The following is a 13636-nucleotide window of genomic DNA, read 5'->3' as shown; positions in this document are numbered from 1 at the left end:
GGTCTTCTGTGCTTCCCTGCTGAGGAATTCCTTAGATAGTGGAGGAACAGTTTTCTTTAATCCAGATCGTCATTAGAGCACCACCTTGGTTACATTCTGTCACTTCAATGTCTTAGTTATCTATGGAGCTTATAACGCACAGAGTGATGCCGGCCATGGTGAGAAACATTCCCAGAACAGCTTCTGAAAGGAAAAAGAAAACAATCACTATGATATTCTTCCACAGCAACATTTGCTTATATTGGAGGAGAAAAACATGTTGCATTGCAATCACCAACAAAAGTGACTCACGTTTGCCTCCAAACTCTTCACCCAGTAACTTTCCAGTCAGCAGAGTGCAAAGGAACGTCAGAGAGTTGGCCACAGGAACAGCAAGAGACAAGTCTGAAAGACAACAATGTTGTTTTATTTTTTTAATTGATTTAAAGCCTATGAAGATATAGTAATTTACTAATATCCTGTCAGTAGTCAAACAAGTACCAGCACTGTTAGAGACCCAAATTCATAAATGCATTGTTTGTCTAAAATTACATTAAAATGGTTTTAAGTGTTTAAAATATGTGGGACAACCTGAAATGTACGCCAATCATTGTGTTGTTGTGTATTTAAACTGCAGTGAATAAAGAATTGCTTTGTGAAGTTAAAAATAGTCAAGACTATCCAGTGCAGCCACATTGTCCGTATGTTTCATTCATGCCACGGTGTTCTTTGTTAATCCACATGTCTTCAATCTAGTTAGCTTCATTGTGGTTGGTCTCTTTCAGGTTTAAGACAACTTTCAACCGATCATTACACAGCCAGCATATTGTTGTTTTGTCACTTTGTAAGACTGCATGCAACTCCATTCAAACTGGGAATTCTCACAAACATGCAATCTGCAGGAGGAAGCGCTCCAAACTCAGATGTAAAAAATTAAAACAAGGATCCTTAAAAATAGGATTAACTGAATTAAATTTTATTCTGGTTAATGGACTAAAATATTTTAGCGATTCATCACACCCTGGACAGGTCACCAGTCCATCGCAGGGTCAACACTGAGAGAGAATCATTCACACTCACTCAATTTAGAGAAACCAATCAACCTTACATGAATGTATTTGACTGTGGAAGGAAGCTGGATTACCCACACATGTGCAAGGAGAACAGGCAAACTCCACACAGAACATCACAACATAATATTAGAAGTATTGTAATAATTGTACATTATTAGTTGAGGTTTGGGTTCATTACAGGAAAAGTAGATGGTTAACTGATAATGCTGAAAGTAGTAATACTGGTGGTATTACATTTAGGTTAGTCACATTCAGAACTGGGACAATTTGCTGATATGTTTAACAGCCCTGCTGAGCTATAATTGATGTCATAATCAGCTTCCCCTGTGCTCATCACACAGAACAGAGCAGATTACTAAACAGTCTTTACAACTACTGAGGATCAAGACACATGCGCTCTGAAAAATTCAGACAAACAATCACAAACTAAGCAGAAAAGACTTTTGGATCTGTGTTTCAAGGTGTGTATCCTGCAGGTTGCACAAACCTTTGTTATACCTAAATATTTCACATGTTTCTCTTGTTTATTCCTCATGGTTGTTCTGTTGTCATATCAGTCATTTTTATTCATTCTTTGTATCTCTTTGGTCCCTCTCTTATTCTCTAAGGTCATTATGTCTTACGCTGGGATTACTTCGAGGCTCCTTTTCAATATTTTGCAGCTTCTTTATGCCATTGAGGTAAAGTTCATTAATTATTCTGTTATTTTGCAACTCTATCGGAAACCATTCCTGAATCAATCTTATTCTAGACCCTGAAAACCTTTTTTTAAACTTATTTATTTGACATTACCTTTGTGCCATTTCATCCCAGACTGTCATTCAACGTTAAATATCCTCATTTGTGTAAATTTTCTTCATAATGTTGGTTGATTTGTTTCTCCTTAGGCTCCTGATCTAGACCCCAATAAAATATACTAATACTCACTTGACAACATGTAAATATTAGACAGATATGGGGCTAAACACTTTTTTTTTCTTCCCCCATATAGATTCATTGTTTTTTCAGTATGCCAGAAGCTACAGACAGACCATGACAGTGGCAGTTAAGGCTGCCTCACCTGTGGTTGACAGTGTGTAATAGTAGACCAATGAGCCACTCTGGTTCAGAAGAAATGGGACCAAGTACTAGACAGCAATAGAATGGAGAAGGAACAAACTATAAGAAAAACAAGTTGATTCAAACAGGGAACGACATGAAATGTTAAAACAAACCTTCACGTTTAGGAAAAGAAACTTGATCTCAGCCAGTAGCTGTGAGACTCTATTGGTTTTAGTCACATTTTCAATCCCCTCTGTGCCTTTCTTGAGGAAAGGGTTGGTGCATCCCCACAGCACTGACACCAGCAGCAGACTCAACAGCTCCACTGCAAATGTACACTGCCGTTACATTACCGCATTATGTTCACACATGCAACTCATTTTGTAACTGTTCCACAGAGTCCAATCTAAAGAAATGGGACAAAAAGTATAATACTATGGTTGGCAACAAGAAAAACCTGTGGATATCGGTCGACAACAATTAGCCACCTCATTTCCTTAGCATGGGCTATGCTGTGTTAGATTTGGGCTAGCCACGACTGTTAATGCTTAAAAGTAAAAAGATAATATATTCTAATGAAAAACAAAAAATGTGACATTTTAAGTGTATTACAACATGGGATAAATTATGTTGTTGACACTTACCTACTGTCACCATTGTCACGTAAACATCCTGGAAACTGTCACGCAGCCGCATTCGAGTCGCATTCAAGATTTTTTGGTTTATGTTTTAAACAACATTTTGAACCATCACAATACATGCAGCAATACATGCTTTTTTTGATAATTATCTGAGGATTTACGTAAGATAGCCTCTTAATAATACATCGAACGTTTTAAGGCGATTTTCTAATATATGAAAGGCAATAATTTGCCAATATTTTTGTCTTGAATGCAGCTTTAGCGGTATCCAAAGTTGAGTAGTCACCAATGACCAGCAGAGGGCGTAATAGCTTATTAAACACCAACCTCCACCCCTGTTTTCAAAAAGTATCCACTTTTTTAAAAAATAAAGCATTTCACTTGCATTTAATTCATTTATTAAACAATCACAAACAATACAAATACAGGAAGTTTTGAAAATAAAGTGCAAAATATTTAAGTATCAAATTAAAAAGGTTTTACTACAGCATGTTATGCTGACAGATCTACACTAAAACCTCTGTTAAGACTTTACACTTTGTGGTTAAAAAAAAAAAAGCACTGCTAATTTATTTATTTAAAAAAATGTAAGTTGTTGAAGGAGAAACAGTGTGACATAGGTAAGCCAGTTTATGGTAAATATGACTGTTAAAAACAAATACAAAAACAATATTTTCCTCAGTATATCTGATACGCATTACATAAGTACTTATCATCTGTCATACTCTCTTTCACTAACTTGAAAGCTAATTCTACTTTGTCTTGTAAACCTAGTACGTGGTTTTCTTTAATACAGAAATGTACATATTGTTGATCAGTGGTTTTCAAACATGGAGGCAGGTTAATATCACAACAGCATCAGAACGGGAAAGTACAGATTTAACTAATAATGCTAAGAGATGTAAAGATGGGCTATACATGATTAAAGGAAAATTATAAAGGGACACAGAGAAAGTTTGAGAACCATTACTCTAGACCAACATTATTCAGCCATTAGTCTTCATTACACATTTCTTCATTGTATTAAAGGAGCAAAAAATAATAATGACTTCTTGACATTGAACACTGTATTAACTCCTTAAATAGAAAGTCTTAACCCTTCCATCATGCACTTTTCTTCATATCAGTTGTGTCTGGTTTTGGTGCCACTTTGTTCACAACTAATATTCTTGTACGCCAAGCAGACGTGCTGTCACCAGCAGTGGCTCAGTTGGTGGAGATTAACAGGGACAACATGAAAGTCAAATGTTTCCACAGGATTCAGTCAGCACAGTGTGTAGTCAGCGATGAAGACAACACACCAGTTAATGCCTGTTTTGAGAATAAGCTGCTGTCTCTACAAGTCTGTGTGCTATGTGTTTCCATATGAAGGAGCGTCATGTATAGTGACCACAGTGGAGTCGCTGGTGGTGCTGAATTGCTCTATATGATTTCCTTCCACACTGCTTAGCTCCACTCTCGGCAGCCGGAAGCCACCATCTGAAGTTGGGTTTGAGTTGATTACGCTGCCCGACACTGAGCTGACTCCCATGATGTTTAGAGGCATGTTGCCCTGGACTGTGGATTGTGACATCTTTGGACGAGGTTTGGAACCGCCCCTTGCTCCCAGAACTCTAGATGCATGTGTCCGCCTGGCCAAAAAGGATGAGATGACATGAAATAAAAATGAGCTTGGATTAGAAAGAGCCAGTGTATCAGACCGGAGAAGGTGCACATCGCAGGGGATACATAAGGAATTTAATTTACTTACAATAGGTGCATTTAAGTACAAGATACTAAAGTAGAATGTTTTTATTTTATGATTCTTGAAATTAAAGATGGCTTGCTAGGCAACAGGCTCCAGTGCAAAGACACAAAGCCCTCACATCTCCGTCGAAGGAGAAGGATTCTGATCATTCAGCATTTGTGCAGTCTGATTTGATGCTTACTGACATCTAAATGTTTTTTTTTTGTTTTTTTTCCAATTTAGTGTCTCCTTGCGGATGCTTTGGGTCTCTAAAAGTTCTTTTAATTAGTAAATCTTTGAAGTTATAAGTATTCTTGGTATTCTATTTATGAGTGTGTGTGTGTGTGTGATTTTCACCATTAGTTTTTTATAACCTCTTGATATTATGCAAACTTCCCAGCTGTTTGATTGATTTAGTGTTAAGAAGTTTAACATTATAAGCTGGAGTTCCAACTGAAGGCCAGGTGTGCGATCTATCCAGTTCGATTGCAAAATTAATTCACTTTTTTCTTTTTTTGGATAAAAAATATATTTTCATCCCAATTTTTTATTCCCTTACAAAGTGGTAGAATATCAAACCAAATAGTGAATGAGACACTAAATAGTAATAAATTCTTTTGCTGATAACAAAAATTAAGAAAAATAAGGGGGGGTGATGGGGTGGTGGAGGGTGGATAAATACGGGGAGAATAATCATGGTGCCAAATATGATGCTGGTATGTGGTAGAATGATGAAGGACACCAAGCAGCAAACCAGACAATGAGCAGCTGACATTATCCGCTCTTCACAAAAATTCCAAAGATTCTCTGTTGGGAATTATGTTTGCGTATCATATTTATTTGTTGATGTATACAGTATGATTAATTATTATTCCATTCTGGAAGCAAAAAATAACCCTAACTACAAAGATGTGGTGATAATTATCTATTAAGTACAAATGTGATTAGAAAAGAAGACTGCTTTATAGGACAGTATATCAGACAAAGCCTGATAAAAAGCCACAAAATCTCCGTAGGCATTTTGTTGTCATTGAAGTGGATAAAAATAGTACAGCTGCTGTATAGCTTGTGACATGCGGTATGCAGGAATGTCATCTCACCTGTTGTATGTCTTTAAGACGATGAGTATAATGGCAAGAATGATGATGATGCCTGTGACAATGACAGCAATCATAGCCCCAGAGCCTGAGAAAGAGACAGAGGAAGAATGAACCGTGAACACAATGAAAGGCTGTTTTTGAGATGCTTGAATGTCTCTTCTGAAATCTGTCATTTTTACACATTCCATCAGCTGCTAGTCAGGCAGTTTCTTGTGTCTGTAAATTCTGGCAATGTGTCATTGCTTAGCAACAGCATCACTCACAGGCAAATGGAAGGTGACAATTTTGGATTAAATGCACAGGTGCCACTCCCATACAAACTACTTAGATTGACCTGTATGACGCATCAGGAAATTATTAATGAGGCGTCTTCTGACATTTTTCTTTTTGTGGACATTTTTGGTGGACAAGATGTGAAATAACATGGTGTTTTATCATGTCTAACTGTAGGGGAGAAGATGACAAAACATACACAAATGTTTCCCACATACAAACACATACACACATATTTCCTTACTCTGGATGAGGATTTGTTCTTTGGACTTGGTGACAGTGGTTGTGTTTGAAGTAACTGTAGTGATGGGCACAGGTGAGACAGATGAAGACATCTTCAGCAATACCCTGCAAAAACAAAATGAATAAATAAATAACAGTAGCCAATATTACAAACTAAATCCATTGACTGAATTACCATAATAACAGAGATAAAGGTCAGTTTAACAATAAATATGAAGAGAAAGGAATGGGGAAAGAAGATCTGAAGACAAGAACAGTTTATAAACAGCAGATAAGAAAGGAGCGGTATTAACTTGTTGAAATATCAGAAATGAGCGCTCCTCATCACAATAATTTGAAGTTATTGGTGCAGATTTTTTTTTTTTTTTGCTCAAGAAGCATAGTTAAATCTCTTGTGCTCATTATTTATCTTGCTTTGAGATCACAGAGTAAGTTTGCACAACTGTTTTATGTCTGCAGACTATGAATATGTTTTCTGTGTTTTTTAGAGCAGTTATGTCAGACAAGATAATGAGAGTTAGACCAAAGCCACAAGGCTACTGGTTTTGTTTTGAGGAATTCAACATCTGAAAGACTTGCTGGACTCAACCCATTATAACTATGAATAGTGGCATCTAAAAGCAACTAAAAGTTATTGAGGAAATTGTTATTAGATTCATGACAGCACAAGTTTAAAAAAAAAAAAAAAAAGGGGGGTACATATATATATATATATATATATATATATATATATATATATATATATATATATATATATATATATATATATATATATATATATATATACATATATATATATACATATATATATATATATATATATATATATATATATATCTATAGTGATCATGGATAAGCAGCAGAGGAAAGCCGTAGTGATCGATGTATCCATTCCCAATGATGGAAGAAGGCCTGGAGGGTGAATGCAACACTTGTACCCATAGTGATCGGAGCACTGGTAGCCAGTAGGGGCCACTGGAGAAGTGGCTCCAACAGATACCTGGTGAAGCATCAGACATTTCTGTCCAGAAAAGCGCAGTCCTAGGAACAGCTAAGATACTGCGTAGGACCCGCAAGCTCCCAGGACTCTGGTAGAAAGATGAACAGCCACCCGCCCTTCCCTGGGGAGATGGGAGGGGTGGGTGAGGGAGGAGTTTATTTATATATATATATATATATATATATATATATATATATATATATATATGTGTGTGTGTGTGTGTATATGCATGTGTGTATTTTATGTATGTTTTGTTGTAATCAGATACAATCTAGAGGCCAGCATTTACAAATAATTCCTGTAACAAGCAACTTGAAATGTATCCTGAGCATATCAAAATCTTATTTGTGTATCAGAGACCTGCAGTATTGTCCAAAGAAATTAAAAAAAAAAAAAACTGTTTTCAAATTTGAGTTTGGGAGCAGACTAACACAGCTCTTGAGAACATTTGATATTATATAAAGCTGAATAAAAAAGGAATGAAATAAAAATAGCATACAATATCATATTTCTCCCAAAATAGAATCTCCTCATTGGCTCGCTGTGAAATTCAAAGCTTACAGCTATCAAACCTCTCCACTGTGGAACTTGATCCCAGTTTGCCCTCAGGAGGAAGATAGTCTCACTTCTATTAAGATAAGACTTCCAACCTTTCTTTTTGATAAGGTAGAACTAGCTCTGGTGAGCCTGAACCTCCTTTTAGCTTCTGTATCCTACTAAACATCTGGTCACTGAGAGTGTCGTTCTCTTCTTCTCCTGCCAGTCCTGTAATAAACTATCTATCGATCATATTGTGTATAATCATAAAAGTCTAATGTCTTTTTTCCTCAAATAGTCTGAATTACATTTTCCTTGTTGACTCAGTTCTACATCTGTGCGTTTCAGTTTTTACCCCTTGTAGCCCATTAATAACTGCTTTGCTTCTGTTCTAAGCATTTTGATCTGCATGCTTGTGAAAAAAATTTTTTTAGGGCTTTTTTGTTTCCTTGGTTTGTCTGTTCTGAGCAACTGTAAATAACCACTGCATATACACCAGGAAATTACCAACCCTGGTTATAAAATGGGATAACGATTCTCCTGTCCAGTTATTTTGTACTCACTGGAGCTGCAGAGGCGTATTATTCCAAAGCCAGAGAGTTCCAGAAACATTGTATTTACCTTTCTTCAAGTGATACTGAGCTAATTTTTAAAAAAAAATGAATGACTTTATATGAAACTTGGATCTTATCACTTAAAGGATGAAATTAGTAGAAATGACTGGTTTTTTAACTGACCTCTATTGACAAAAGTAGAGAATATGAAAACTACCAAGAGAATAAGCAGCACAGTCATGATTTTATCTGATCACTTTTCTGTCAGAGAAAAATGAATGCTTTTGTTTATTTGAATTGACTTCAATACAATATACTCTTCATCTAATCTTCCTTGTTCCATAAATGTCGTGCAAAGATCCTCTGTCTTTTAGGTGGATCTCTGATACTGTTCAGGAAACAATCTGCAAACAGCTGTAGGTCAGGGCTGTCCCTGCAACTGATATCTCCCACAGGTCAAGACAAAGACACTGTGACTTGCTTAGCACAAACAGTTCATGCAAACGTCATTTAAAGCTATTACACCTGCTGTCACGTTTAGGTTTAGTACTATAAAATATCTCTAAGCTTATATGCTGCATGTTTTCAGTTAGACTTTGTTTTTAGAGGGGTTACTTGCTCTTTCCGCTTGTGCTGCAGGGGAAAAAGAACAAACGTCATCAAGGGACTTCCACCTACTCGTTTACATCATGCAGCGTAAAACATAGAGTAAACGATGAGGTCACTGAATCATTCAGGCGTTACGGAGAGATTTGTGCATAGGTCATTATCTGCTACGCTAGGGCTTATTTGCTTCGCCTGATTTGTTGCCCCAATATAAAAGAATGAGGACTTCATTTGACTTTGTATCTTTTTGCTATCCTCTCTCATGTAGCAAAGTCAGTGATTAATCCTAAAATAAGAGATTACAGGCTTGGCCACTGTGAAAGGCATCTAATTTTAGATGTTCACATTTTAATTATCATGCGAGAAAATAAGCGTTCCATTAAAATGGAAGCATCAAGAGCAGTTAGTGTGTTTTGGTGTGCTGTTTCACTGTCTGTGGGGTTGGATGCAGTGTAACACAGGTGACACATGCGGAATGAAATTTGCATCAACTAAATAAAGCTGAAAACACTGACACACGGAAGAGCTGTCCCAATGATACACACCCAAAGCCAATGCCTAGCTGTCTTTCTTATCTAAATCTGAGCAGCTGGCATGTTCACACACTTACAGCTGAACATTATGCATTTTGTCAACGACAGACTGTCAGCTGAGGAAAGCATATTGATGCATTTTTACTGATTCACATACCAAACGTAAAGCAGTTTTCATGAATGTTTTCAGGTAGCCAGTATTTCAGTCTAAAATATATAGTCATAATTTTAAAAAAATGCTTAACCAATGGGGATTTTTTTTCTACTACTGAAATGCAAGGAATTAAATCTGATTTATCTTTTTTTTTTATATTATTATTACAGATTGATGACAGTCATGAAGCCAATATTTGATACTCTTGTGTGCTGTGGGTCTTATCCAGCTTCCTGCTCAAGAACAAATATTGCACAACGCACTCTCCAGGTGTTGACTTAGTATTAAGCAGAAAGATTAATAATGGCATATATCAAATTTGATGTTTACAGAGGTGACAGCTTCTGATAAGTGACTAACTGATCAGCTGGCAACACAAGTGTTTTGGTTACATACTACTGAATAACAGATGAAGCTGGTGTGGAGATAATATATGATCTGTTTTAAACTGTGCAGATTTTCACAATCAAAATAGTTTTCTGTTTTTCTTTATTTGTTTTGTTTTTTTCAGGCTTCGCATATAGTCAGTTGTTTCTGCTAATAAACAAACAAACCTGTTTAAGTTATGTAAAGGAAAAATTGCCATTGCATATTTGTGTTGGTGGATATGAGCCACCACTGTGAATATTATTTTGAGACTATTTCCCCAGAGCAGGAATTTATTTAGTTATAGCAGGTTTTTGATGGTAGAAATAGTGATACACTAGTAAGAAGCCAAGATTTGCCAAAGTTAAAAACTTACCGTTTCTCTATATTTTTTGGCAAAAAAAAAACCCAAAACAAACAGGCAGCAGGCATACAAAAGTTTGGTCAAATTGAGTTTTAGTATGAATCTTTAAGATGGTAAAGTTTCAGTAGAAAAGTTGGATAATATCCAACTTTCTTTCACAACATAACTCATCACTACACATATTAAGTTTTCTTTAGGACATAAAAAAGGTAGATCACCCTGACTGGTCAGTACAGACAACCTCTTTATGCAACAACATGCAGGTGCAGCTTGTTGCAGCTAAATGTTGTTCACTTACACTCCCATTAAAAGGCTTTTTGTTGTTGGATGTTTTGGCTTTCAGGCACTGCTGGTTGAGGTATACATACAAGTTGGGTCAGAAGTCAGTGATGGTAAATGTAAAATGATCAGCTTTGACCACTTGAGGTCCAAATATCAAGAGGTGTATTAATAAATCATCTTGTTTCAGAATCTAGTTTTTCCCCATCTTAATAAGACGTTTGACCCCCAGATTTGTATTTTATTCATCTAAATCTTTCTTATACTAGTGAAATATTCCACATGTCACTAGCTGGAACACAAACCCAAACATGATCAATAATAGCAATAATGCATGCATTGCATTTATACTCTGAATATATTTTTGTGACCATATCTGCAAACTTCTGTTTTAACTTTATCGAGCCACAGGAATTAAAAATGTGTCAAGTTTCTGTCAAGAGTTTGACAAACTTTCCCAAAGGCTTGTGGCTTGAACCTTTTGGACAAGCCACACTCAAAACTAGCTATTAAAAAAAAAAAATGACATCAGGTAAATGTTTTGATAGCACAAAAATTTCTAAAACTGTTGAACTCAAATGTGTTATGAAACATAGATTTTTGCCAGATGTGCCCAAACATCTCCATGTCACTGGACTGTATGATCATCATAGAATTGTTTTCGCTCAGGCTTTCTATCAAGACATTACGTAAGAAAGACAGATTGCATGTATTGTCCCACGTGCATATTGGTTTTCACAACCTACACGTTATTCTTCAGAACTAATTTTTTCTGAGTTACACTATATTCCATTCTATTCTACAGTCATTTAGCAGACGCTTTTATCCAAAGCAACTTACATATGAGAGAGAACAACACAAGCACAAAATCAAACCCAAAATCTGCTGAAAAAAGTATAATACAATGTAAAACTAACTTCTAAATCCTGCAAGTGTATGTAAGTGCACATGAATGTGTTTTAGTAAGTCTTGCAAATGAGTCAATTCAGACAGAATGGGGTGTGTGGACAGACAGACTGTAAGATAGGTTTGGTCCTGCATGCTAAAGGTCATGTTAGGATTAGGAGAGCCTCAGCTGAGGAAACATCTACAGTTGTCACACCTTGATATAGTTAAAAAAACAGATGACCCTGATGCTGCTCCTTATCTCACAGACATGTCATGAATCTTGTTACATAAGCTGCAATATTAACTACAATTACTTTACACTGGCTAATAAAACACACGCAATTGGGCCCAGAGATGGGCATACTGCCAAAAACATTAAGGCTCATTACGACACACACATGAAAGATGTTTCTTTTTCTGCCTTGTGCTAAAAAAGAGTTAATTTACTCCAGTATTTACCTACGCTGAAACCCTTGTCTTTTTCTTTTCAGGATTAGATAATAGGAAATCTGAGATGCAAAACTTTTTTCTCAAGTTTCCAGCAAACTACCCCAACTGGATGCTGTGCTTTTTACAGAGTGGCGCATCTCATTAAAACCTACCCATCATGTACTGATAAAACTGTCCTATCAGCTGATCAACTTACCCCCACGTTGGAAACACCATCAGTCATAAACATACAACCTTTATTCTTATGATAACAGAGGGAAAATGTGTAATATTTCAAGTTTAAATGATCTAGTTTTGTTGAGTAATTTTTGGTGGCTGATAACATGTCCGCTGGTGTTTCCTTTGAATATCAGGGGTACTCGGGCAGAATGACAGTATATACAAGTAGAGGAATCACAGTGGCACTACGCCTGCCCCCCAACAAAGAAACATTTGATTTTATCGATAAAATTATTCTTTTATTAAACATACCATTCATTTTCACTGTCCAATATTTGGAAGGCAGAGGAATTTATAACTATAATCAGATCCCTGTTCTGATGTGAAATTTATTTCCCCATTTGCCAGTCTCCTCCCTGTAATAACAGTTTGTTTGTTGTTCCACAAATTACAGCTGTTCAAGAAGTGCTACAGATTCAATATCCTTTCTTCCACCCTGAGTAAACAAATCATTTATTGGTCTGCTCAGACAGTCGACGCGCTGCAGAACAGTTCAGTTTCCTCTTTTTTTTTCTAGAGAGGAAGAGATCTGCAGAAGCGAGTGAGTAGTTCCACTTTGCTCATCTACACATGAAATTCTGCAGCCTCCAGCATACATAAACACTTTTAAAGTGTGGCCTTTATCAAAAGCAGTCAGTGTCAATATTTGAGAAGTTTAATGTGACAAATGTGTACTGTTTAGCTGCTGTGGAAGAGCAAGCATGAAGCTAGATTTCACAGCAGCGAGCTAATTTGTGTTAGGTCAGGTATAGACTTCCCTTATCATTTGTTTTCCAGATGTCAAATACTGAAGCAAGATTTAACTATGACATTTCAATCAGTCACTAAGGGATCAGCAGAAAGACCGACATTTCATTGGCTGGGAGCTTGTTGACTGAAATATGTGTGTTTGCTAAACATTTCCCATTGAAAGTCAATAGCAACTTCCCCCCAAAATGAGAATTTCTAAAAAGGATTTTTTAGCTTCTGATAGGAAATCCCAAAATAATGTCGACTTTGGTGTGGAAACATTCATATTAGTTGTATTTAATTCCTGCCTACTGTAGGGGGTATATCCAAAGTTACACACAAATTACCTGAATGATTGTTCAGTTAAAGTTCTTGTTATTTAAGTCAAGTTGAGTTTTATGTCTTAGGACCACCAGTCACTCATCAATTTAAAGCCTTGCAAAAAAAAAAAAAAAAATAAAAACAATTACACAAAAACCAGCATTGAGCTGAAGGACACATCCCAGCACAGTCCTTTCAGCAGTGTTGCTCTGTGGATTCTCAGTGTATCAAACACTTATCAACATGAGTAATTAATAACTACAGAAAGGAAAAAATGCTATTGTGTGGTGGTGCAAGCAAGGCTTTTTTTCAAGTCAAAGGATATATTTGACACATTCGTCATCAAAACTCGCAAGAGTCTGCAATCAGACAAATCGGTCAGTTAGAAGCGACAGAGAAATGTTAATAAGAAATGTAAACATGAATTTTTAATCATTAGTCAAATATATCACCAGTGGAGAAACCTACTCTCAGTGCCCCCCCCCCCCCTTTGAGTATCATGATCCAGTAACAGGACTATCAATTTATATTAGAAGTGTTGTCATATAGTTGGTTTGAAT

The 13636-nt window shown here is 36.3% G+C and overlaps 1 protein-coding gene across 1 annotated transcript; it reads right to left on the bottom strand.

Annotated features, from left to right (window-relative positions):
* Positions 1–66: 66 nt before the first annotated feature.
* tmem234 (transmembrane protein 234) lies at positions 67–2750 on the bottom strand (the record flags this gene model as incomplete). The annotated part of the gene is made up of 5 exons (XM_079261617.1): positions 67–183; positions 292–384; positions 2113–2179; positions 2267–2418; positions 2738–2750. 5 exons carry the CDS (start codon positions 2748–2750, stop codon positions 113–115), a joined length of 396 nt encoding a protein of 131 aa, XP_079117743.1. The 3' UTR covers positions 67–112.
* Between the last annotated feature and the right edge of the window lie 10886 nt (positions 2751–13636).

Source organism: Telmatherina bonti (assembly GCF_933228915.1).
Source record: "Telmatherina bonti genome assembly, chromosome: 22".
Lineage (NCBI taxonomy): Eukaryota > Metazoa > Chordata > Actinopteri > Atheriniformes > Telmatherinidae > Telmatherina > Telmatherina bonti.
Note: the sequence above shows the minus strand (reverse complement) of the source record. Positions and strands in the feature narration are given on the sequence as shown.